The 27,249-nt window shown below is 38.1% G+C and overlaps 2 protein-coding genes across 7 annotated transcripts in view; one reads left to right on the forward strand and one right to left on the reverse strand.

The window, feature by feature from the left end:
- The window catches only part of ska2 (spindle and kinetochore associated complex subunit 2), a 42,125-nt gene extending 19,106 nt beyond the window's left edge, over positions 1-23,019 (forward strand). For 2 of the 5 annotated variants that reach the window (XM_069910469.1, XM_069910472.1), the window contains exons 2-7: positions 12,626-12,715; positions 14,028-14,204; positions 14,719-14,802; positions 16,078-16,117; positions 17,163-17,292; positions 19,146-23,019. In XM_069910469.1, coding sequence (XP_069766570.1) covers positions 12,626-12,715; positions 14,028-14,204; positions 14,719-14,802; positions 16,078-16,117; positions 17,163-17,292; positions 19,146-19,281 — 657 coding nt within the window. In that variant the 3' untranslated portion in view covers positions 19,282-23,019. The other 3 variants (XR_011348535.1, XM_069910471.1, XM_069910470.1) reach the window with 3 other exon arrangements.
- Positions 23,020-23,042: 23 nt separating this feature from the next.
- tex14 (testis expressed 14, intercellular bridge forming factor) overlaps positions 23,043-27,249 on the reverse strand; it is a 67,136-nt gene continuing 62,929 nt past the window's right edge. For both annotated transcript variants that reach the window (XM_069910457.1, XM_069910456.1), the window contains exons 26-29: positions 26,239-26,340; positions 24,772-24,890; positions 23,863-23,926; positions 23,043-23,217 (exon numbers count right to left, since the gene is read on the reverse strand). In XM_069910457.1, coding sequence (XP_069766558.1) covers positions 23,199-23,217; positions 23,863-23,926; positions 24,772-24,890; positions 26,239-26,340 — 304 coding nt within the window. In that variant the 3' untranslated portion in view covers positions 23,043-23,198. The remainder of the gene's footprint in view (positions 23,218-23,862; positions 23,927-24,771; positions 24,891-26,238; positions 26,341-27,249) is intronic.

The following is a 27,249-nucleotide window of genomic DNA, read 5'->3' on the forward strand; positions in this document are numbered from 1 at the left end:
TCATACAAGCAGAACTGCCTTGACTATCAAACCATACCATATAACAGAAAAAAAAATGAGAGTAGCACTTTAAGGGGAGAAGTTTTAAAGGGGATCGGAGGGGCATGCCTTTGATGGTTGATTTCTGGAACTTACTACCAAAAGAAATGGTGGAATTAGATACAATCTCACAAGCCCCTTTCACTGCCAAATAACGTGGGTTGAACTGGGCAATTTAATGGGTATTTAGCAGATCACCTGGCAATATGAACACTCACAACCAAGGTTGGGGGGGGGGGGGAGGGGTTAAAAATCAACTGGGCTCTGATACTTGGTAGGGATGTATCAGAGGCTGGCCGAGTTAACTCAGCTGTAGTGTGAACGGCTAACCTGCTCAACCGGGTATCATTAGTGACGTTAGTGTCTGTGTGCGTCAGTCTGGTAGTTTTAATAGCGATGCAGTTATATTTCACTGGGTAGCTGGTGGAGCTGTCAGAACATACCTGGGCTTTAAATCATCTCAAGATTACTTAGAGTACCTAATACAATGTATCACTATGTAAATAGTTGTTATACTCTATTGTTCAGAGAATAATGAGAAGCTGGTCTGTGGGTTTGTCCCAAGTTGAAACAGTCTGAAGCCCACTGCAGTAGATTTTCCCACAGTCTTTTATACATTGCATGTGTATGTCTTTTTAAATTATATTAATTTTTCCCAATGTCTTTTGTACATTGTGCGTATATGTGGTTTATGCCCATAATGATTTCACTGCCCTGCAAGTCAGTAATGTGTCTTCCCCTCGGGAAGACTCCATTGGAGGTTGGGCCCCCCTCTTCGCTGCACGATAGCCACATGCTCCAGTGTGAACGACTCAGCTGGTACTGCAATATGGGTCATTTACTCTCCTATTAAGTGGGTTGCTAGTGTGAAAGGGGGTATGCTTAAGAGACCTTAAGAGAGACAAGTAGGATGTAGAAGAGAAAAATGGTCAGTTTAGATTTCTGTGCTATCTGATTCGAGGAAGCACCGGAATTACAGAACTGATGTTCTGTTGATTTTTGAAAGGGAGCAGTTGTAAAGGCTAAACATTCCAACTGCTCCCTTTTAATAAGGCTAAACATATTAAATGGAAATCCTGGCACCTAATTTGCAATCTCTGGGTTATATTTATTGTATACAAAGATACAATGAAAATCTCAGTTGTGTTCTATCCAGGCATTGCAAAAGAAGTTGCCACTATTCAAATTGAAATCTGAATATTCATTTGATGTATATATCAAAACAAAAATGTTAATCTAATTGAAAAATATTTTCAAATTGCTGTAAATAAATGTTTCATAATCTACAAGTAGATCATGTGGAGGAATTGCAAGCTAAATTTAAAGCATAAGCATTTAACTTTTGACACTTGTCTCTGTTTCAGAAGTGCTGGTTTTTGTTTTTGAAACGTGCAACCATGGTGCATTTTTGGGAAGTGATGGTATTTTCGATGCTCAGGTACTGGAACCCTATCGATATTGCCTCTGCTTTGTAGATAGCTGTGAGTAGTGCAATATTGCTTATAGGGTTTCAGTGTTTGGGAATTGCAGCAAAGCAGCTTACAAAATATTGGTGAGTAAAAACTTGGGTATTCACATCATTGCAGTCTTTTTGCAAGGGTGGATTATGAGCAGTGGAAGGAGAATATATACCACTCAGCTGTGCAACATTATGTAGCTCAAATCTTTGCAGTTCCCACAACCTTACCAAATGGTTTGTCATTAATTATGAGGAGCCTGGTCTATTCTATGCAATCAAGAAGATAAATTTTGATTGATCTACCTTGTTAATGGATCAAAGTGCTGAGAGTTATCTATAAAAAGTTAATGTATTTGTTGACAGTATTGTAACGAGGAACCCTAACCCAACATTTCTACTCTAGATTTGTCTATATACTGTACATAATTAAAAGGATTTGGTCTGTGGAAAATCTGATGTATTTCTGATAGTTTGATGAAAGCTGCTAAACTATGATTACACTTTTTAGAAATAAAAGGTATTGAAAATTTGGTTAAATGACTTGATGTGAAGTTTTTACGTGTGGTTTTGAGCAGCATTTCACAAGGAAAGTTGAACTAGAGTCCAGTTCAATTTTCACCTGGCAGCTGTGTGAATGTACAACTCTCCAGTCTTCGAAGTCTGATTTTTGAAATTAGCTGCCACTGTGCACATTTTCAATTGGATTTGAGTGTTTGCAGGTTGTAAATAGAAATATCTATTCATTCTTTGATTACAATTGCTTTATTTGCACGTGAATACGTGGATTCTTGTGTAATGTTTTGCAAACTTGATGTTGCCAGGTGTTTCGCAGCCTGTAAGTGGACTGTATCATTGTTGTGCAGGGGTTTTTAATAACCAGATTTCCTTCATTTGTCCCACTGATGGTGAATTGAGCTTCATTTCAAAGAGTGCCAGAGATCCTTTTTCATTTCTGAAAGGCAGCACCATACAAAAATGCAGCATTTTTTAACGCGACTACTCAGTGTCATTGTACATTATGTGCTTAAATATCTTCAAAAGAGATTGACCTCCAGATTTTCTGACTTTTGAAATGATAAATAAATTTCTCCATTTGGTCCATTTAGAGAACAAAAGCACAGGATCTTCTAATTATTAGATTTCTCCAAAGGGAACAGATGCTGAGCTGTCCCAGCATGTCTCATTTGGTTATTTGCTACTTGAATATTGGAGAACAAACCTGCTAAACTGGTTCAAGGGATGCATTTGTACTAGAGGGGATGAGTATTTTCTGCTGTAATCGGAGGGAAGCAGATTAAGTTTGCTGTTGGTTCTCTGTTGTAAGATCTCATGTCAGGGATAAACAGCACTAATATAAAAATAGAACAATGCAATTTTTTAGGAGGAGCAAGGCAGGATATTTTCTAAATTATCTGGGATCTTTTAAATCGGAAATAAGATCAGAAAGATTACTGTTCCTTTGTAGTTTTACGTATTTGAACTGCAAAATTTTGGAGCATTATCTATCCTGCATTGTATCAAGAGAAGTCCAGTTTTCAATTTCAAGCAACAATTGGATCAACCCTGAACATTTGGTCTTCTAAAAGCACAAACTGTTTTTTTTTAAATAATTGAACATTACTAAATAATTCACACTGTGCATTGTGTAGCTCCCAAGAAGGCTTCATGTGATTGAAGAGTGAGATTTCCTGTTCTTGCAGGTCACTGTATAATTATCTATTTCTATTAATTTTTGTAAAGCTTTTATGAAATTTGGTTAAAATCATAGCTATTAAGAACTTTGGTTTGTTTAATAGAATTTAGAGGTGCTATATGAATGCAAGATATTTTGTTTTGCAGTCATCGTGGGTGTCATTAAACTAATTTAAGTATCTGGGGTAAAATTTCTCTTGTATTATTGATTGCTTTTAATTAGTGTTTTGTGGCAATGATGACCTGTTCAGAGTTAGGCAAATTAAGAAACTCGCTAAGGAAGCCCTGGAGAAGGTGGTTTCATTGAACAGTTGGTCAACAAACAATTATACAACAATGTTTTCTAAATGACCAGCTTTATGTCACAAATGTGGAATTATGATGAGGTGTTGAAATCACTCCAGTCTTAAGATTGCAAGCTTGTGGTTCAGTGCCTTTGTTCGTGGTCAAGCTAGACTCAAGATAATGAATTAAGAAAACTACTTTTCTAGCATTACTTCATGTATCATTATATGCGACATGAGGAACAATAAATACTTCTCATATTGGTTTGTAAGGAAAGCTATTTTCTTGGAGTTCTAAGATTTAGTTTCAAATCCATTTCAGGATTTGGTTTGATTGCAAATGATACTTTAGAGTTGTTAAATAAGAGATCGATGCCATTAATTCAAAGGATGCCCCTAGATATTTAAATAGTATGTGACTTTTTTGTTGATGTTGGAGTGATCACACTGGGCTTTGACAGTACTACATGGAAATGTCTGGTTGAGTTTTGAGCTTCTGTCTGAGAACCATTTTTCCACAATCGGTTTCATGTTGAGAATCCTATAATTGGCCACGGCTGAGGCTGGAGTTGCTTTTTCTTGAGGCCTTCTGTCATTAATGTGCTGGAAATGTCTGTGAACACAGAGCAGCTGTCACCTTGTCTGATATTTCTTGCAGGTCTCAGAACTAGAATGCTGGGGGAGTGGGGAGGGTAGAGATGGACAAGGGGACACATTACTGATATTTTTGAGATTTTTTTTGAAGAATTGAATAACTGCTTTGCTGTTGTCCTATCTCTCAGAGTCAGGTAGTTTCATAAAGGAAGTCTAGATTTCAAATGAACGAGAAACTCAAAAACATTTTTTAAATGGATAATAATGACAATTGATTTGGCCTCATTTGGTTTTTTTTCTGGGAGAGGAAGAAATCTCAGTTGAAAGGAATGAATGGTTTTCATTTTCTTGGATTCCTTTATTTGGAATGAACTCAGCAGTGTAGAATTTGCTTGGGTACCTATCTTGATCCCACCTCTGCCCCAGGATTCTGGGTCCAAGATTTGGAAGAAAACTTGGACAAGATAAATTGGTAAAATTTTCTATGCTTTATTAACACTTCCACTGTAGTCATGATAAAGGGTGTGTACAGGAAATCATCCTTGAAGACAAGGGTCAGTTTTCACCAAAGGGAGGCATGATTAGCATAATGCTATGAAAGCGACAGTGAATCTAGTTCGAATCCAGTTCTCTTTGTGAGGAGTTTTGTTTGTTCTGTGTTTATGTAGGTTTTCTCCAGGTTCTCCAGTTTACTCCCAACCTTTAAAATGTGTGCAGTTTGTAGTTTAATTGGGGTATTTGGACGGCAAGGGCTCATGAGCTAAAAGGGCCTGTTGCTGTGCTGTAATTTTTAAACTTAAAAATGTATAACTTTCTCAGATGAGCTAGATAATGGTAGTTTAGTTCATCTGAGGACAGGAGCTGTGGGGTTGTTTCAATGGATAATCATGCTCCCTTTTGTGCCTTCCAGAAATTGAAATCTCACAGAAAATTGTGGAAATGTTTGTGCAATTTCCTTTTAGTGATATGACATGTACTTCGAAGACTGTCCAATTGCCGTCAGGACATTAAGCCTATGCATTTAACATGTGATGTTAATACTGCATCTCTGTTATACTTTGTTACAAGGCTTGTAGTGTCCTGACTACAACTGTCTTCTTGGATAAACTTTTGTGCATAATGTTGAGATTTTTTATTCTGCATGTTCTACAAGAAGAACAAACTATTAAATAATCTGTGGCTGGGAGAATCTGGAAAAACTCTTGAAGATGTGTGCAATCAAGAAAAAAGTGATGCTCGTGTATTTCCGTGATTTTTTTTTTAATATTGTCTTAATCTCTCTTGCCATGAGAATTTGAGTAGTGTGTATTGTCATTCTGAGTTATTTAAATGAGTCCTCCCCTTTAAATTTCCTCTAGGTAGTATGATAGTCTCCTTCACTGCTTCAGGATCAGACCAAAAGTGGAATCTTAAAAACAAAGATTACTGGTATATTTTCTCTCACCGCATTATATGCCTGGGAATTGGTTGCAAAATGTGATCCACCAAATTAATTTTTATCGGAAATGAGTTCTGTTGCATATGAGCATGGTAACACCATTTCTGAAATTTGTTCTTGGTCCTCTGAGGATGTGCAGTTACATCAGGCTGTCTGCTTCTGCCTTGAGTTCAGGGGACTTGCATTACATAATATCTGAATGGGTGGGGTTTGAAAGTTTTTGAAATTCTGATGGATCACTCCACTGTGATTTTTAAACCACCTTCCCTGCCCCCCCCCCCCCCCAATAACTGAATGCTAAAGATTTTCTGTTGGATGTAGAGTTTTTCAGATGGCACCTTCTCTTTCATCACCAAACGCACCTCTCAAATTCTTGTGCCGTTGAATGGTTCATGTAAGTTGTTAATTACAATTGGTCTCCAGCTAGTATCAACTGTTAGAGTTCAAATCCCACTACCAAGTCTTGAGCACAAAAAGTTAAGTTGCATTTTAGTGTTTGACTATTTGGATATTGTGTTTTGAGTTGGGCAATTAAACTCTCATCTCAAAAGAATACAAAACACATGTTTGCAGAAGAAAAGCAAATTGCTTATTATTGATTTCTTTGTCCATATTTATAGAAGAATCTATGATGTAGCATATATTCCTTGGTGGAAGACTAGATCGTGTGGCAATGGTATAGCCTTGATGGTCAGTAACTTCATCTTCCATTTCAGACTTAATCCATCAACACAGATGTTGAAGACTAGTGCCAACACTGCCTGCTTTGCCATGGAGTTTATTGAATTAGATAACTGTTTGTCTGAAGCCCCTGCTTGCTATTACCAACACTTGTGATGCATCCAAGAGTTCTTGAGTCTTGGACTCCTTTCAGGCTCATTGCTATAATCTAAGCCTCTCTGCCATGTCAAAGCTGTAACTCAGAGAGAGATGTATATTTATACTTTAGTCAATGTCATTTCAGTTGTGGAGCTTGATGTGGAAAATTGCTAACTACATTTCCTACATTCAAAGTATTTGGGTTTTTTTAAAAAAAAAACTTAATTGAATGGAAAATATTCCTGGAATACTGTATAAATGCAAGTCTTTCTTGCTTGTGGTGTTGTGTATAGCAGGTATACACTGCACGGAAACTGAATAGTGTTTGAATTACTGTATATTTCTGCCCTTACAGAAACAAGTTACAGACCACAGAATGAAATATTACAGTTTGGCACTTCAAACTTGCTGGGAAAAGAGAATGCTCTATAATTCCAGTACCATACTTTGCATATCAAGTGAATGCAGTTTTGAAGGAAAAATAGAATTTATTCACTTACAACTTGAGTGAGAATTCCACATTTGGAACTGAGGCACTGGGCAGGTATAAGAAAAATGAACACAGTAGGTTTGATGTCAAAAATAGTTCCTTTGGGCTTTCAGTGATGTCTATGATTTTGTAGGGGCAATGGGAACTAACATAAAAATGTGACTGGCAAGCTCTGACATGTTTTATTGCTGACTTTCAGTAACATGTTCTTTGCTGGTACTATCAGGATGTTCCATAATGTGAACTAATTTAGAAGCTAAATTATATTTTGAAAACATTGCCAATATGATGGATGTTTAAGATCATTTCCATGTTAAGGTGGTTTTACTCATTTCTGGGAGGAGGGTTATTAATTGGGTCAGAATTTACTTCCTATTCCTAATTGCCTTTTGCTAAAGATGATGATCTGCCATCTTGAACTTGGTTCTCTTCAGGATTTGGATTTAGCAATGATGAAAGAACAGTGATACATTTCTAAGGATGCAATTTGACTTCACATACCTTGCCAGTGAAGACATTCCCAACCACCTCCTGTCCTTTTTCTCCGTGCTGGTAGTTTAGATACACTGTTGTGGAAGTCTTGGTGAGCAGCAGTGATGTATTTTGTAAATAGTACTCACGTCAGTCATTGTGTTTTGATTTTGGAGAGGTTCACTTATTAGGATGTACGATTCTAGTTAGGCAGGATACTTTGTGGAAAGTGGTGAACTGCACTCATTCTGATAAATAATATTTTCTTGGGATAATACAGTAAAACTCCTGGAATCCTGCACCTATGGGGATTGGTAGATGCCAGATAAATGAATTTTCTGGCTGCTTCAGATTGCATGTTGGATGATTTGCAAACTAAAGATGAGGTGTGCCAATTTTAAACTTCCGTATTTTTTTACCCATTTATTTTCCGCAATTTTTTTTGTCGGTTGCTTCAGGCTGCTCATTGCTTGAATTCTGGATAACTGGGGTCTGCTGTATTCCTTATTGTTGGTGAAGAGTTCTAGGAATTGGGACATGAAACCCTAATCTTTCAGGCATTGTATTTATGTGGCTATTTCATTTGAATTTCTTGATGGATCATGACACTCTGGGTGTTTGATGAGGGTTCTTGGTGTTGAGATTGAACATCAAGAGGAGATGGGTAGACTCTTATTAGAGATGATCAGTCATTGCTTGGATGGTACTTAAGTAACTTTCAAGTTTTCTCTGTGTGCATCAGTGTTTTTACTGCATACCCCGATTTCTGGTCATTTGATGGAAAGAAGGCAGTTCATGAAGGAGCTGAATGTAACTGTATCTTGGACACTGCAATATTATACTGGAGCATAGGTGATTGACCTCTGACAATTACAAGTATTCTTTTATGCTGGATATGCGAGTGGAGAGATTTATCCTCTATTCCCATTGACTTCAGTTTTACCTTGACCATCTGATGCAGCACTTGACATTAAAGCTTCACTTAAGGGCAGATACTCTCATCATCCATCCATGCTTGGATCTAATGGGGTTTGAAACCAAGTATTCCTGGCAAAAACCCAAATCTGAGTATTGTAACAAGGAACCACTTGACAGCATTGTTCAGAGCATCTTGTATTATCTTGTTGATTGGTCAGATTAGAATAAAATTGTTTATCATCAATGGGTCATTTCTAAATTTTAAAGTTGATGCTACTGTTGTAACTGACTTGAACTTATTAGATAGACTTCGCTTGTTCTCGAGTACACGTCTTCCACACCACAACCATGCAATCATTGGTTCTTCCATTGCTTTCAGTGTTTTTTTAATGGATGAATCAAATTGTTTTCTGAGGCATGAATGTGAGATGGATTATCATTACAGCACATTTGTTAATATACTTTCAACCCCTTGTGTTATTAGTTCATGGGCTAAAGTTCAGTTCCAGGCATCATGCAATGATCTCTATGATCATGACCCTCCACTCCATCCTGACCCACCTAGAGAATGATGCCTCATACGATAGACTGTTGTTCACTGACTTCAGCTCTGCATTCACACAATCATACCTCAGAGGTGGGTGGATAAATTGTCCTCGCTGGGACTCAACAACCTATATGCAACTGGATTCTGAACTTCTTGACTGAAAGACTCGCATTTAATCTTGGATGGTAGCAAAACCTCAAATCCCATCACGCTGAGGACTGATGCAGCTCCGATCCGGGCTGTATATTCCGTCAACTGCTGACTCGCAGCTACACTACTAGATTCACTTCAAACAGAATCATCGTTGGAGTCACGTGATGGAGTAGTGGCCGGACGGTGAACTCCAGCCCTCTCCAGAAAAGTCGGGAAAAACAAAGGAAAACACAAAGGCACAGAAATAAAAGTTACAGAAAAGTGAGTATAAAGGTGGAAAGAAGATGGCGACAAAAAAAGAAAAATCGAAAGCAACGGTAAGAAGAGAGGAAGAGAAGACAAAGGAGGAAAAAGGTGAAGGCCTTACCTGTCCGAAGAGGCCCGCTGCGGAGAGAGAAACCTGCTCCCTCAGGTCAGTAAATAATGGACTACAAAAATGGCTTGCAGAGCCGAGTAAAAGTGCGCAACCGCGCATGCGCGATGCGAATGAAAAAAAACACACCGACGGGAGGGGGGACCAGCTGGAGAGTCGACCTCCACAGCCGGCAACGACAGCTGCAGAACACCTGCAGCAAGAAGAGACCACAGAAGACAATGGAAACAAGAAAGAAGAGGAGGAAAGGGCACCAAAGAAACAACAGATGGTCAACCCAGAGGAAGAAGAAGAGGAAGAGTACAGGGAAATAGAAGAAGAAAAGAAAGGCAAGGTAAAGGATATACTTGCTCTTATTAAAGGATACATGGAGTCATTTAAAGAATGGCAAACACAGGAATTTAAGGATTTAAGAAAAAGAATAAACAACACAGAAGAGAAAATAAATAAAATGGAGATGACCTTAACAGAAATGGGAAAGAAAATGGACAAGATGGAAGAGCGGGCAGTAGCAGCAGAAATGGAGGTAGAAGACTTAAAAAAGAAATTGGAGAAATCTAATAAAAAAAACTAAAGAGACACAAGAACTACTAGCTCAAAAAATAGATACAATGGAAAACCATAACAGAAGAAATAACATAAAGATAGTGGGCCTTAAGGAAGATGAAGAAGGCAAGAATATGAGGGAGTTTATAAAAGAGTGGATCCCTAAGACCCTAGGATGTCCAGATCTACAGCAAGAAATGGAAATAGAAAGGGCACATAGAGTATTGGCCTCTAAACCACAACCACAACAAAAACCAAGATCTATTGTAGTAAAATTCCTAAGATATACTACAAGAGAAAAGGTACTGGAGAAGACAATGGAAAAAGTAAGAGAGGGCAACAAACCACTGGAGTATAAATGGCAAAAAATCTTCATTTATCCAGATATAAGTTTTGAACTCCTAAAGAAGAGAAAAGAGTTCAATACAGCAAAGGCGATTTTATGGAAGAAAGGGTATAAATTTATACTAAAGCATCCAGCGGTATTGAAAATATTTATTCCAGGACAACAAAACAGACTATTCTCGGATCCAGAAGAAGCACGAAAATTTGCAGAACAATTACAAAAATAGACTGAGGGAGGAAGACGGGTAATGAGAGTTAAAATGATCACGATTGATATGTATGTGGGTAAAGACAAAAATAGACTGAGGGATGAAGACGGGTGATGAGAGTAAAAATGATCACGATTGATATGTATGCGGGTAAAGAGGTATAAGAGTGAATAGAGACAATGAGCATACATGAATGTATCTGTACTTAGAGGAAAATATAGATAGTATAGACAAGAATTAATAAGGGAAGGTAATGGAATAGAGAGAATAAGGAGGGAATTAAAAGAGTGACCTTTGTGACATATGAAAAGTGAAATCTTTTCTGGGGGAGGCGGGGTGGGGGGAAATAGCGGTCACTGCAAAATCAGTTGACGCTTGCGAGTGGATTCGCAAATCCAAATGGAGAGGGGAGATGTGGTTGTCCGACAAGGGATAAAGGACAACTCAGGAGGTGAAGGGGAGATTGGGGATAAATAAGATAGAAATAGGAGAATAAGAAAAATGTTGGATGTTGTAGAAATGTTGTCTTATAAAGAGTTGAAAATAAGAAAACAGAAATGGAAAAGGAGGAAAGGTAATGAAGGAAAAACGGAAAGAGAAGATAAACAAAATATAAAAGGGCTACGCTGAACTATATGTCTTTAAATATTAATGGAATACATAACCAAATTAAAAAGGAAGAAACTACTAAATTTAAATGAATAAATGTATTCCATTAGAAAAAATAACATATAGGTTAAGAAATAATATTGAAATATTCGAACAAGTATAGGAGCCTTACATTAAATACAATAGTGAAAACCTACCGGGGACAAACATTACCTAAGTTGATGGAAGGAAAAGGAAAGAAAAGAATGGACTCAGTAGAATTTCTGGTGTAATTTTGTTGAATGACAACATTGTCTGACTGGCTTAATGCAACCTAGATTGTATACCTAAAATGGATGAGAGGGGGGGGTGGGGGGGGTGGCTTGGGAGGAGGGGGGGGGGGAGAAAAAGTCACTGTATATGTGTGAAAAAGAAATAGTGTATATCATGGCTAATGTGATTTATGGTGTGAAAAATAAAAAAATAAAAAAAAATATACCAATAAAATGAAAACCTTTACAGGGTAATTTGGTATTTAAAAAAAACCAAAAAAAAACAGAATCATCGTTTGCTAATTACACAATAGTAGCTCCTAAAATGGTGCGAGAACAGCAACCTGAGTCTCAGTGTGGACAAGACAAAAATGATTGTTGTTTTCAAGAGGATAAGGTCGACCATTCTTCATTGCACATCAATGGCTCTGTTGTGGAGAGAATAGAGACCACAAAGTTCCTTGGTGTGCAATATAAGGAACAACCTATCCTGGACCCACAAACCTCCTCGTTAGTCAGGGAAGTGCAGCAGCGTCTACACTTCCGAATGAGTTTGAGGAGGGCAAGACTACCAGCTCCCATCTTGACAACTTTTTTTTTTAACAGGAATACAATTGAGTGTCCTGTCTGGGTGCATTATGTGGTATGGTAGTTGCAAAGCATCAGACCAGAAGTCCATACAGAGGATTATTAAAACAGCTGAGAAGATTACTGGGGTTTCCCTTTCTTCTATTGATGACATTCACTAAGAGTGTTACTTAAATGGGGTTCAAAGATCTATTGAAGATTCATCCAGCACACAGTATCCTTGACCCTCTACCATCAAGAAGGAGGTATAAGGCCATCAAAATGAGGACTGCCAGGCTGGGAAATAACTTCTACCCGAATAAATCATCCTGATATATTTTACATTATATCCTTGTGTATGTTGTTATTTTTATGTGTTCAGAGAAACGTTTCATTGGATTTCCATTCAGATGATAATAAACTTGAATGTGAATCTGATCTGTTGAATGAGCATTTTAAATACTTTTGAAAATATGTACTGATCAGCCAATAAGCAGTTTGATTTGATCCATTTTAAACTGCATGAGTTATTAGCATTAGGGCTGTAAATGCAACTTAAATTTTAAAACTTTTTAAAATTGTTTTTTCTATCCTGAAATGGTCATGGGTTTCAAGTCATGGGATATATTGAATTCATCTTGAAAAGAAATGAGTACATTTGAATTTTTACTGGTCCAGTGTTTAAAACTCCTGGAAAATTGATTTGGTACAAGTGCAAACAAGTCAAGTAATCCTGAGTGATGATGGTTTGGACAAAGGGCAGGGAAGAGTAAAGATGTTTGAAATTTTTTAATTGATTATTTTTCTCTCTCGTCAATTAGTTCCAGAAGGCAGAATCTGATTTGGATTATATCGAGCACAAGCTGGAGTTTGAAATAAAGAAGAATCTTCCACAGAACGTAACATCACAGGTACTGAAGTTGTTTAATCCAAGCATTGGTTTTGAATTTTGCTGATTCTATTGGACCCTTTTATCTACTTTGGACTTGATTTTCTAAATTATTTTCCATCAAAAATAGTTGTCCTTGCCCTTTTACCTTAGCAAATGGCAATTCATTATAGACCTGAATACAACAAAATATGTCAGTTATTTAATAAACTGAGCAGAATTAACATGGCAGCTCTTCAGTATTTCATAAACAGCATAGCATATTTTCATAGGTTCAAGTGCATGTCTTGACAAGAAGCTATACTTTTTAATTGTAAGATATCCTGCAGCGCAAGCTTTAGCTATTTTGCTCTTTACGTTTTTAACAATCTATAATTGATAGAAAATTACAGGGCAATATTGGCTCATTTGTCCATCACTGTGCCAAATTAAACCAAATTTATCCATGCACACGAACCGTATGCCTCTGGTCCCAGCATATTCGTGTGTCTCTAAAAGCAGCTTAAATGCTTTGATTGCATCTCTTTCCACCACTATCACTGGGAGCCTGTTCCAAGCACCTATCAGTCTATTAATAAAAAATATGTAAACAAGCCCCCCCCCCCCCCCCACTTTAATTGCATGTTATTGGTGTTTTCTTCATGGGGATTTCACTATGCAGCCTAACTAAAGTTTTGTATCAATGTCTTCCTTACACTTGTTCTCAATGCCCACCAAAGCCTTACGACAGTCTACTTGTGTGACTGTTTTCAGGGAGCTATGGAGATGGATCCCCAGATTCCTCTGTAAATCAGTGTTGTTGAGGGTTCTCCCATTAAATGTATACTTTCCCCTTGCATTTGACTCTCCAAAACACATAACCTCACTTACCTAGTTAAAGTCCCTCTGTCATTTCTTATCTGTAACTACTATATATTTTGAGGTATCCTTCGATAGCCTACATAATCTACATCTCCTCCAATCGGTGTCGTGTACAAATTTATACATAATAAACATGTATGTTTGACAATGAATGGGGCCCCAGCACCAATCCCTGTAGGGTACCACTAGTTATGGAATAACAGCCAGAATAATGTTTGGCCATGATGTGCTTATCATCAAATTGAAAGGGAAAATTCTGTCTTTTACTGATTTTGTAGACATGTGAGATCAAAATGGATTTTTTAGTCAAAGAATGCCAGCTTAACTGGTTGGAGTTGCTGCTCTTACTATACCTGATACTTTCTTTATCTGCTTAATATAACACGTCTACCTATTTTTAAAATTGATTTAATTACATTGAGTTGTGGGTAACTTTCTCTGTATCTTTCACAATATTTTGCACCTTTGCTTAGGAAAATCCAGTCAAACTGCTGGAGCAACTGAGGATAATAAAATCACGGTATCGTGAATTGTGTGCAGAAGCAGATCAAATTGCCATAGAGCGTAAAGAGACCGTGGACTTCATTCGTACACAACTCGCCACAACATTGCAGTTAGTACAGAAGCTGCAGGACCAAAGTGACCTAGAGGTAAGTCTTTGTAATTTTACAAAACTTTAGATGCTGCCAGGTGAGGTGGTAGAAGCAGATACAACATTTTCGAGGCATTTAGGCAGACCTATAAACAGCAGGGAAGACAGACCGTGTGTGTATAGCTGGGAGTAAAACAGGAAAGTCTGCAGCTGTTGAGATTGTTGTGCAATACACAAAAATGCTGGCGTAATCAACAGGTGGGATAAATTTAGATTGGGATCATGGTCAATACAGCTATGGGCTGAAAGGTCTGTATCTGCACTGAGGTGTGCAGTTGTCCTCCTCTGAGCTAATGTTTTGTTAATTTTTTTTAGTGTGTTGGGTGATGAGAATCACCTCTTTGTGGTATTTTCTGTGGACCCTTGTGTTATCGCATCATCCTTACTTCAAGTTATCTTTGCTTGTTTGATGTTGAAAAACCCGTGGTGCTGTTATTAGCTTGCGATTAAACCGCAAACGACTCTTGCGTGCATAGGGATTTGCATTTAATAATTTGAATTTTTCTTGTCAGTCTTACCCCCTGAAAGAAGATGAGCAATGGGCTATGCAGAAGATCATGAAGTCAGATATTGTAATTCAGGCAGACCCATGTGAGGTAAGCTGTGGTTTTCAGCTGTGCTATTATTAATTGATAACACTTCTCTCCTCACTTATAATTATCTAATGATTAGTTTCAGGTTAACATTGCAAAATTAACCTTTTTAAAAGAAGCTTTAAATTACAATGTTTTATGCAGGTAGTTTAATTGCTGTTCACTTGACTGGATTTTTTCATCTATTGTTTCATCCAAAGAGAGGGCAGCATGGTGAGTGCTGTTACAGTGCCAGTGACCTGGGTTCAAATCTAGTGCTGATCCCAAGGAGTTTGGACATCATCGCTGTGTCTGCATGGATTTTCTCCAGGTGCTCTGGTTTCCTTCAACCTTTCAAAAATGTTAGGGTTGTAGGTTAATTGGGCATGGACTTGTGGGCTGGAAGAGCCTGTTATCGTGCTGTATGTTTAAATTTAAAAAAAATAAGATATTTAAAAAGACTCCAGCAGTCTAGAGCAGTTTAATGCAGAAAATTTCTTGCACCACCTCCGTATAAAAATTCAAATGAACTAATCAGTCTGGAATTTTCAGTGTCCCAGGAAGTTGAATGATATTGCACAGGTACAGGTGGGGTGCAGAGTAATTTTTGGTGAATGGAGAAATATATGAATTGCAGATACGACAATCTTGAATGAACAAAGAGAAGCTGGAGGGGCTCCGTGAGTCAGTGGGTAGAAGTAGTCAATCACGGTTCTGAGTTTGGTTATGGGTTTCTACTGAGCCTATTCATTGAATTGTGATGGTTTTCCACAGTTGCGCCACTTAGTTTTATTTGGTGTATACATTTCCTGTGGTGTGACCTCTTTCTGGAGGCAAAATGTGACTTTTATTTCTAAATCTTTCTCTTTCCTCCCACCTCTCTCATTCCAGCAAGAACAGTTTCTTGTATCGTATTAGAGGGTTTTGAATTGGAAACTGAGTGGCTGAGCAGTTAATCCAGACTCTGGAATTGAGCGGCATTGACTGCTTGAGAGTATTCTAGATACTTCTTCCATCATGGTTCCTCCATCACAGTGGAAAGATGGGTGAATTTTCTCCTACACTATTTTCCTGATTTGTAATTGGACAGGGTTTGTGCAGCTGAATGCAGTTACCTGAAACTCAGAACAATGGAGAGGGCAATCTTAGACTGACCATGTTTTGCTGGACTATATGTAATATGATCAATATTAAATTTAAAAGTAACAGGGATTGCATAAAAATCACGTCAGAACATTCAACTAGTGGAAAATTGTATTTTGATCATTAATCAAGCATAAGTAATTTGTTCTTTGACAGGATCCCTGTGCAGGACCTCAAACATCACAGCAGGTGGGAGGTAGGTAGATGGGTAGAGATATTTGAGGGGGAAAAAATACTTTCCTGCAAGCTCTGCAGGGAATTTAGGCTTGGTGTATTGAATGTTCTTGGCAGCATGGAGCAGAAAATGGAACATAAACCAAATAAAATGGTGAAAAAAGTCTCCCAAAATTTTCCTGGTTATCATTTCAACACTGGAATTTGGGAGATAAGTTAGCCCCCTTTGCACTTGCTGGGGCCTTGGCTCCAACACTCACTTGAAACTCAACCTGGATCATTGGAAAATTTATTATGATACTCTAACATCTTGAAAACAGATTAGATATGGGTGTTGCAGTACAGGTTGAACCTCTATTTTCCAGCACCCTGCATGTTTTGAATCTGCTGCCATTAGTACAACTTCTTACAGACAGGACTCGAACCCTGGTCCCAATTGCTGGCACTGTAACAGGGTTACAGGGTTCAAGTCCCACGCTTTCAATAAGGAGTTTGTACCAATGGTGCAGATTCGAACTTTACAGTGCCAACGATTGGGACCGGGGTTTGAGTCCTCTGATTTTTAAGGAGTTTGTGCTAATGTCCCATTTGCTGGCGCTATAAAGGTGTTGTGCTCACCGTGGTGCCCCACAGTATTACTTCCTGTTTTAAGCTTTGTTCTACCTTTGATATGTTTATGTAGGGGGCTCCCTTAGGGGTCTGTTTTGTGGCATTTTCTGTGGTCTGGCAATGGCCAGGTCCCAATGTTGCCAGATTAGAGTTTCAACCTGTAGTAACATCCAATCATCTGGAAAATCTGCTCATCTGCCACTGAAGTCCTGAGTGTCTCTCATGCACTTAGCAGTGGTTTGTTATAATAAAATTCTGCAACTATTTTGCAGGTTCCTATAGGCAGCGGATTAGTAGCCAATACATCTTTTGTTTGAGGATGGAATGGTGAACTGAAAACGAGAAAAAATCCTTGCCCTTAAAAAATTCAACTGTATGATTAAATTAACTGCAGATAAAAAAATCTTTTAAATAAAATATACAAGCCCATCTCTATTGTTCAATGCGTTTCTTTTCAGGTGAGTTTGAACAAATTACTGAAGAGATGTTTACATCTGCACCAAAAAATTTAAGGCAGACTGTAAAACTTGCCAATTTGAACACACTTTACCAACAGCTCTTTGACCACTTCAAGGAGAACAGAAATAGGTGAGCATGCAATTCTATTGGTAAACGCAAACAGTGACTTTGATTGCTGTTACAGTGAAAGCTAAGGTAGGGTTGACAACTACTTAATCTCGGTTTTGAATCCTTGGGTTGCTAAGATAGTGGAAGTGGTTATATATTGGCCTGATGTTAGATTTTGTAATAACAGTGAGTGAGATTATCTGTTGGATTATTTATTTTGAAAAAACCCATCCGTCACTGCACAAGGACACATGAAATAGGAGTAGACCATCAGGCCTGTAATCTGCTATCCACTCATATCATGGCTGTTACAGCTGTGGACTAGGCTCAGTATATCTGCCCATTCCCCTAATCCCAAATTATTCTGTTCAAAAATCTGTGAATTGATCTATACCTTTTCTGCCTGGCCTTTAGGTAAAAGAATCTCAAGATTCCTTTATTGTCATGTAATAATACAGAAGGGTAATATTACACAAAATTTCCTTTTGCCTGCCATAAGTCCGTCGCCATCAATATTGCCCAGTGCCCCTTCCATTGAGAGGATAAAAAAGTAAAAGAGAATCCCTTCAAAGTCACTGAGTATCTGGATTTGCCTCCAGTGCTCCTGCAGCCTCTGTAGCTGCACAGACCCCTGTTCAATCCATTGGCAACCTGAGCTCTGGGTCTGAATCTCTGACTCGATCATGAAGTTTTCAGCACCCAAGGTCCTTTGGGATCCCTTCTCACCCTCTGTGTCCTTCAGCTGCTGAGCCCCTTGCTAGTCAGCTATCCTGGTACATCTTAGGGTTGGTTGTATGTGATGTTACACATGTGCTCTGGCAATAAATCTGAACTTTTTCTACTAATCGAGTAAAACTATTATTTTAAATTCTGCGCCTTATCTGCTACTATCACAAGTTTGTATCATTTTGCTTTGTTCAATTTAATTGCTTACTTGGTAGAATTAAGTATCTTGAATAATTGTATTTTAATTTTGAATTTTTCCCTGTTAAGTTTATTGTTTTGAATATGGCATATCATATCCTGCTTAATGTTATGGGCATTTGTTTAAATAAAATTTTGCCTTAAAATCATTGATTTTGAATTAAAATCACTGTGTAGAAAAATGGCAAAAACAAAGATTAAGTTCTATATTCAGTCCAGAATTTGGTTGGTGTATGCGATTGCCAAGCAAAAGATGGCAAATGCGAATCTAACCGGCTCAGGGTTATGGGTGCATTGGGGATCTGGTGGGTAATTCAAAGGATTGTGGTGAAGGTTGAAGAGGCTGGGTTTGGGGCAAGCGTGGTTGTTAATTGGTAGTTGGCTGGTTGGTTTGAGAGTTGTTTATTTTCCCCACTCCACAACATTTGGGGGTCCCAAGGTTGGATGATATAGCTGGGTTGGGGGAGCAGGGAAGGATAATGATTGAGCAAGTTTTAAGTGCTTGGAGATTAGGGGTGTATATGGCTGTTGTGGGGGCCTTGTGGTCAATGAATGAATATTTGTTTTGAGAGTGGCCTGATATTCACATATGTGAATTGGCTAAAACCATGTTTCATGTCCTTTGAAAACTTTCTTCTGCTTGACCAGATTAATTGTGTTAGGTTTATGAAGTGACAAAAATAGCATTCTAATCTCACTAACTCATTATATTTTGGAGGAAATGCTTTCTTCAAGTATTTGACCTAGGATATTTAAATGATATGACAGTCAGAATTAAAATTTCCTTAAGTGGTTAGAACTAGTGTGTTTTATAGAACTGGTACTTGATTGGAACTCCAATAATTGTATGTGCAGCTTTATTTTGAAGGCATTAAACAAAAAAAATATTTTGCCAAAAGACGCAACTTCTAGTTGACTATCTCACTGTGCCTATTCTCTCTTTGGTTTAGTTCTGCACTCACAGTGATTCAGATGATGAAGCTCAACATGAAAGCAACTGAAGCAGAATTGAAAACCCTCAAAGCTCTGGAACTTATTCAATTAGACAAAAAAGGACGTGTCCGTCTCTCCCTGCACCATTCCTAGATTTACCAGAGTCTTCGACTTGAACAGAGTTTGTACACTCTCATGCAGAATTCAGATGTAGGTCTCTGGACCAGAGAACTGAAAATGGGATGCAAGAAAATGAGGGTTTTTTTTAAAGTAAAGCCTATCTATCTCGGATGCATTTTCATTTGTATCACTTCTGCACGAGGAGCTGGTCTCAAAAGTATGCTGGATCTGTGGGTTTCCCAAACTCACTTTAGTTCTGCAGCAGAATCAGTGTTCATGATTTGTTAGTTTTCCAATGCTTCTGGTTCCTGAAATCTTTGCTGCATTGGGAAATGTATCTCTGCAATTGCACGTCAAATATTTTAAGAAAATAATTTGTTCCTGTGGAATGTTTATCCCATGCTCCATTAAAACTTGCTAGATTCACTGTATAAAAAGTGTTAGGATATTAATGGAACCAATAGATAGAAAAATTTAATGGTTTGGTAAAGGCCCTAAGCTGCCACATAATTGGAATTTTATTCTACACTTAAATTAATCTCTGCCTAGTCCAAATAATTCCACCAGTTGCATGTGCCCCTGTCGGATGTGCTTGGAGCTGGAATAAAACATATGATTTGGAAATTATGTGGCCTGATAAAGCTAATGGTGTATCTGAATCTTCTGAAAACAATGGCAGCAATAAGCACAAGATTTGCTTTATTTCCAATTTGTTCCCTTTCACATGAAACTATGGAATTCATAGGGCTAATTTTGATAATGTTATCGCCATGGACATGTGAACATTAACATTGTTCGAACCATTTTGTATGTGAAGAAAGGATATTTTGTCACTTTAGATTAATCTGGTCAATTTTTGATGTTAAAGTGCAAAAAGATTGTAATGGTTAAAATGGTTGAATGGAGTACTTCTGAACTTGGTTCCATTATGTGGCTTTGAAATGGATTAGTTCTGTATTGGTGAAAATAGGATAAGCCCTGCCTTCTTGCCCAGGTGCTGAATATCATCCCATGCTTGATCTGATCTTCTACATGGGGTGAGGGATGAAACTGATGGGTTTTGAGGATTATTCTGGCAAAGGAGGATGTAGTGTAACATCCCATTTATGATATTGAAAATGTGAGTTTCAATAAACTCCATCTCTGTAAAATTGAGGTTTAACATTATTTTTGAAAATGTAAAGTGTAATAACCCAGAATTAAATGCTTGTCCTGTGCTCTACTGCATTTCTCTGTTGACAGTGGCATTTTGAGTGGTATGATTGTTTCAGATATGATTTCATATACAGGTACATACCCAGAGAAGTTAAATGGAAAAGGGATTTGCATTTTAATTTCCAGTGATGTTTGGGCAACAAACTGATTCTGTTTTTGCAGACATCCATAATGCTGTTTACAAGTCAGAAGATTAACAAAATTCACTGAATATGGTAACTATACCGCCACAATACTTTAATGAATGGCATCAAAACCACACAAGATTGATAAGAAATAATGTAGTCAAAGTAAGAGTGACAAGTTTATCCTGGAATATTATGGGATGCCAGAGAAAAAAATTGCAGGAGCCCTGGCAGAGATGTTGGCATCACAGAGTACTGGAGATATCTATTACTGTACCTTTATTTAAAAAAGGCTACAAGAACCAGCCAGGCTGGTGAACCATGTCCCAGTTCTGGGTAAGTTATTGGAGGAAATGCTGAGACACGATATGCGTGCATTGAAAAGGGAAGAGCGGATTTGAGATGGTCGGTATTGCTTTGTGTTTGGGAAATCGTGTATTGATTTTAATTTTTTTTAAAGGGGTGTCCAAGAGATTGATGAAGACAGGACAGGAGCTATCTTCAGGGCCTTTAGTAAGTCTTTTGCCAAAGTCCTGCATGGTAGGCTAGTTTGGAAGATCATGACACGTAGGATCCAGGGTGAACCATTGAAATGGAGTCAGGATGGTAGTGGAGGTTTGTAACTTGGTTTAGAGGCCTGTGGCTAGTGGTGTGCCATGAGTATCAGTGCTGGGTCCACTTTGTCTTCCAAGATGTAAATAAAGATGACAATGTAGTTGGCATGATAAGTTATTGGATAACACCAATAGTGGAGCACTTGGTGCAACACTATTACAGCACCAAGGATCCTGGTTCAAATCTGCCATTGTCCGAAGAGCACTTTGTACATTCTCACTGCTCATTTCCTCTTGGTGTTCTGATTTCCTCCCACATTCTAAATAGCAAGTTAATTGGTCACATGGATGTAATTGGGCTGGAAGAGCTTGTTACCGTGCTGTATGTGTGTGTGTGTGTGTGTGTATATATATATATATATATATATCTCATGGAGAGTGAAAAAGGTTAAGACAGGATCCAGATGAACTGGGGGAAAAGGGGCCAAGGAATAGTAATGGAATTTAACTCTGAAAAGTGAGATGTTGCCCTTTGACAGGACTTGTATGGTAAATGGGAGGACTCTGAGAGTGTGGACTTGGGAGACTTCATAAATTTAAATTTAGACATACAGCCATTTTGGCCCACAGGCTTGTGTTGCCCAATTATACCCAATTGTCCTACAACCCCCCCCCCCCCCCCCCCAGTAGGTTTTGAATGGTGGGATAAAACCGGAGCACTCGGAGGAAACCCATGCAGACACTAGGAGAACATAATCCTTACAGAAGTGCAGCATTCAAACCCCAGTGAGGGTGAGGACAATTGTATCTCTGCAAATGGCTTTTCAATGTTACAGTAGTATGGGCTAGAAGGATAAGGGCTGAATGCAGTCAAATGGGACATGGTCAGTATGGATAAGTTGAGCTGAAAGGTCTGTTTCTATACTGTAGAACTCTGGCTTCAAGACCTACCATTCGTGGAAACAAATGCTTGAACATAGATCAGATGTTTGAATTTAATATTTTTATGGGAGCTTACTCGTGTGTAGGGGTGTACATTATTTGGGAAATCATAACCTGAAATAAAGATCATGATTTTAAATATTTTTAAAATTCTGTTTGCTGTTTGAAACCTTGCACAGAATGGTTTCATCTCAAATTATATTTTTGGGAGACAATTTAAAAAAAGACAACAGATCAGAGGAAGTCCTCAGGGTACAACTTCAATTTTGTCCAGAGAATTGTTCATGAATTGGAAACAAAACCATGGGAGAGTGGGCACAGAAAGAACGGCCGTCAGCTGGCCTTGCTAACAATGAGCGAGTCTGCCCAATGCTCCTGAGTGTTGCAGCTTTGGGTGGGAAGAGAAGACAAGTAGAAGTGCTTAATTTCTTGCCACCCTCCCTGCAGACAAATCTGTCCTGGTGATATCTCAATGACTGTATGTTCAGGGTGTCCATAACGTGGACACCTTTGTGGGTGGTGGTGGGGCACGGGTTAGATGATGAGTTTTTTAAAAATGCCAATGAGAATAATGGTGTGGAAAGAGGTGAGAGTAATTCAGCCCTTGCACTGCTCTGCCTTTAGGAAGATTCATTTGTAATTCAATCCTATCAGTTCTAATACTCAAACAGACTTTAATCTGTACTTTTGAATGTGTGGATATTATAAAACTAAAATGAAATTAGCAAAGTTGTAAATGTTCCTTCTGGATTTGCCATCAGATGCAAATTTTCATAGGAGTTCTGCTATCATTTTCAAGGTCTAAAATCGATCAGTCTCTGTAAACTGTGGATGCATTTTAACATTGCCAGAATGTGGGTGTAAATGTTACTACATTTCTAGTTCTGTTATGTGTAACTCGTATTTTAATGCTAATAAACTTATGATTCTCTTAATGTCTTGGACCACTTAGTAACACTTTTAAATGCATTCTATTTGTTTTATTATGCTTGGAAATCCAGTTGTAGGAAACAATCCATGTTGATGATTGTCTCCTGGAATTCTGAAGAATGCTGTGTTTGTTTCCTGTTGAATTGAGATTTCTCCCCATGACATTTAGCATCCAAGTGCTGTTTTATTCCAAGATGATGACCCTACCAAGCAGAAAAAAAATAATAAAATTAAATGGAATAGTGGTTATCCAGTTACTACTTTCAATTTGTACTCTTTTGCCCTGGGAAAATGTATCCATTGTATGAGTGGCAAGAAAGCTCTTGATTGTGACTACTAGTTAATTGGAGGGGTGTCATTTAATTTTATATATCAAAAGATTACTTTGGAATTTTCATTTAAAATGGAAAAGGTGATTTTTAATTGACACCTTGCAGTCATTCTATGTAGCAATTATCAGAATCAGAATATATTGTCATAAACGTCATGAAATCCATTGTTTTGCAGCAGCATCAGGAGGGGCAAATGTTCGTATAAACCACCTTATCAAATAAATAGTGCATGAAAAGTTAAAGTAAGACAGTGTCTTGTATTTATAATATTGATTATATAGTATTTTGTACACCTGTAAACATTAAGACAAAGTTTGAGGAGCCACATCTGGTGTACAAGTTGTGCAGGCAGATATTTTTAAAACCTTAACAGCTTTAGGTGTTGGAATCTCCATTGATGTCAAGGTAGTTTTCCCAAACTGATCTGAAGATGCACAGACCTGCCTTCCCATAATGCAGGTTCCTTCACCCCAAAAACAGCAAAATAAAAAGAAAGGCTACTCCATGAGACCATACCTGTGAGGCTGGTTCCAGTTTGTTTTCTGGATTTGCTTTTTACTGGAATTCTCATCTGTGCTATCTGCAGGTAAAGGAGATGGACAGCAATTGGTAAAGTTGCACATGTTCTGGGTATGCACTTTGGCTCACTCCCTCTTCCCAACCCATACATTACACCCATCTGTGGTGCATGAACTTGGCTCTTGCTGCCTTCCCCAGATGAATGATCTCTTGTGAAAACAACCAGAAAGGGATATGGCCACAGGAGATGAGCTGTGCCTGGTGATCACCCATTCATATCCAGTCGAAATACCTTTTTCCTCCTCAGTGAAAGGGTTGTCCATGTACATCTGCCTATCACTGAATTTCAATTTCCTTTTGCCCCTCTCCAAGTTCATTACCGTCTGATTGTACATGTACAACCAGATGAAACAAAGTGTTTCTCCAGATTATAGATATATTGACAAAAAGTTCAATCTGCTTTATTAGTTTACTGCAAAAAAATAAATGTGAAGTTGGAAGTCATGCAAGGCAGGATAAATGTGTCATGCAAGGTGTCGTGCCTGAGGGCATTTGGAAACCTCAGTAAACTCTCCTGTGATCACCACTTGTGTAGGAATAAGTTTTCACATTTTCGAAGCCACTTATGTACTACAAGGTTTCCTTGAACAGATTATTGCAGATTAAACCTTTTTTAGAGGAGAGCTGGGATTTAGTCGCCAATTACAATAAATTATATGCATTCTTTGCTGATCTTGTGGCTGATAGGGGTTGGTTATTTGTAGGGAACATATTTATCCTATCATGAAACTGATTATATTTGTAGATTTTCATTGCAGCAGCTACTGTTTCTCCAAGTTTTAATTCTTTAAAGACTAATCTAAATTGAGCATCTCCCAGCATTTTTTTTTTGCTGTGTGTTCTTACTTGCAACAGGAATTGATGAACTTGTCCATGGTGTTTTGTTTCCTGAGTCTCCTGTTGTTTCTCCCTGTGTGGCTGTGCTTTGGATTCCAGTGCTGCTGTATTCTTCCTTTTGTAACATACTGTCAAGGCAGACATTAATACATGATCTTACTGTGAACATTTATTAGACGCAGCTTTCAACAAAAATTAACCTAAACACTAATGTCTGAACAAGTTTTGTAAGTGGCATCAATTTTGTAAAACTAGATAGTGTCATTAAAGAATGTTCGCTATTCCTATTGCTCATTGACTCCTTACTTAATTTTAGCTAAATATTGCAGCCAAATATTAAATATCTCACCAAAATATCCTGAGTAATTTCTACATTAACGTTAATAAAGAAGTCAGAATTTTGTCACATTTCCTGCATTACTTGGCTTAATTTTAATTTCCGGATTTCTCTTGCATGGTTTTATCTTTTGCACTTTAATTATTATAGACCAAGGAGGTTGCCATTCTGATCTTTCCTGATTATAGTTGAGCATTTCTCAATTTGGAATGAATTTGGAGTTCTGTGTGCAGTTCTGGTCGCCTAATTATAGGAAGGATATAAACAGAGTGGAGAGAGTGCAGAGAAGGTTTACCAGAATGTTGCCTGGGTTTAAGCATCTGGAGTATGGGGAGAGATTGGACAGATTGGGTCTTTATTCTTTGGAGCGTAGAAGGTTGAGAGGGGATTTGATAGAAGTATTTAAGATTATGAAAGGGATAGACAGAATGGATGTGGATAGACTATTTCCGTTAAGAGGAGGAAAGATTAAAACAAGAGGACATGAGTTAAGAATGAAGGGGCAGAGGTTTAGAGGTAAATGAGGGGGAACTTCTTTACTCAGAGAGTGATAGCCGTGTGGAATGAGCTTCCGGGAGAAATAGTGGCGGCGGAGTCGATTGTATTATTTAAGAAAAGGTTGGACAGGTATATGGATGAAAAGAAGATGGAGGGTTATGGGCATTGTGCAGGGAGGTGGGACTAGAAAGGGGTGTTTGGTTCGGTGCGGACTAGAAGGGCCTAATGGCCTGTTTCCATACTGTAATTGTTATGTTAAAAAGAATCTACTTTTGTAATGTTTTTAGTCCTAGATTCTATCATTCCTATTCTACTCTGGTTGAGTCTTTGTTCAAATGCTCAAGCTCTTGGACATAAATTGGACTACATAAATTGTAGTCTTCAAGGTATTTTGCAAATCCAAACTTGTGTATGGTTGTGTACTTCAAAGTTTGACTTTGTATATTGAGTTTGGGTGATTACGTATTTGATTTTTGCTCAATTTTCCCAGGCTCATATCTCAGTTTTTGGAGTGGAATCTCAGCTGTTTGATGAGAACATAACTTGTGTGGAGTGTAAAATGGGCTGCTTCTTTGAGCTGGCCCCAGGAATTATCATCCCATCGGGCTGTTAATGAAAATGTCTGTAGTTGCTGCTCTCACCTCAAGGTCTCTTCGTTGAATGCTTGGTTCTTGATTGTTTCTTCCTTTGGCTGATCTCTAGATTCCATCATCTCCAGAGCACTGTCCAGTGTAGAATGAGCTCTAAAGAAAAGCATAATTTTAATGCTGCAGAAATTTTTATCTCAGTTCCTGGGAAAATACTGTCACGGGATACCCTTTTTTTTGTGAAATAAACTGGATTTGATGAATGAAAGGAAATCTGCTGTGTCACTACAGGCAGCTGTTGCTTTGAATATCTCAACAAGAGCTTGGAGTAAATAAGTTGGAAAAGTTTCATTTCCTCCTGTGATCTTGCACAATTTGACAGTGAAAACTTGTCATAAATTCCACAAGGCTGACCATGTGGAGGACGGTAAATTCATTCTCATGCAGTCTACAGTACCATTGATTCTTGGATTAAGATGAATTGCCAGGTATAGCAGATGATCCTGTTCTGTGCCAGGATGTTACAAAATGGAAGTGGCAATCATGACACAATGTGCAACTCTGATACTTGGTGCAGGAACAACATTAAAACAAATGCACAGTAGTCAAGGTTGCAAAATGTGGCCAACTCGAATTTATGAATGAAAATTATCACAAAATATAAGTGTCATGGTTTGTAGCAAATGAAATACTATGTGGGAAAGTAACTTGGTATGGAAAATGAAGAAATGTTGCCATTGAGAGTGAGAGAGGAAATAAATGCATCAAAGTTACTTGAAAAGTGGCAATGTAAATACCAGCATGGTTGGTTTGCCTGGAAGGTTGTATCACATGGGCTCCAGAGTGAGGTGTTGAATGGGATACAGAATTTGTTAAATGGTAGGAGATGGGAGTTAATGGAGGGATATTACTCAGAATGGAAGCCTATGACCAGTGGTGTGCCACAAGAATCAGTGCTGGGCCCACTGTTTGCCATCTATGTTAAAAACTTGGATGAAAATGTAGTTGGCAGAACCACCAAAGTGGTCAGTGAAGAAAACACATTAGAGACTTGATGCTGGAATC

This window comes from Narcine bancroftii, chromosome 14 (assembly GCF_036971445.1).
Source record: "Narcine bancroftii isolate sNarBan1 chromosome 14, sNarBan1.hap1, whole genome shotgun sequence".
NCBI classification, from domain to species: Eukaryota; Metazoa; Chordata; class Chondrichthyes; order Torpediniformes; family Narcinidae; genus Narcine; species Narcine bancroftii.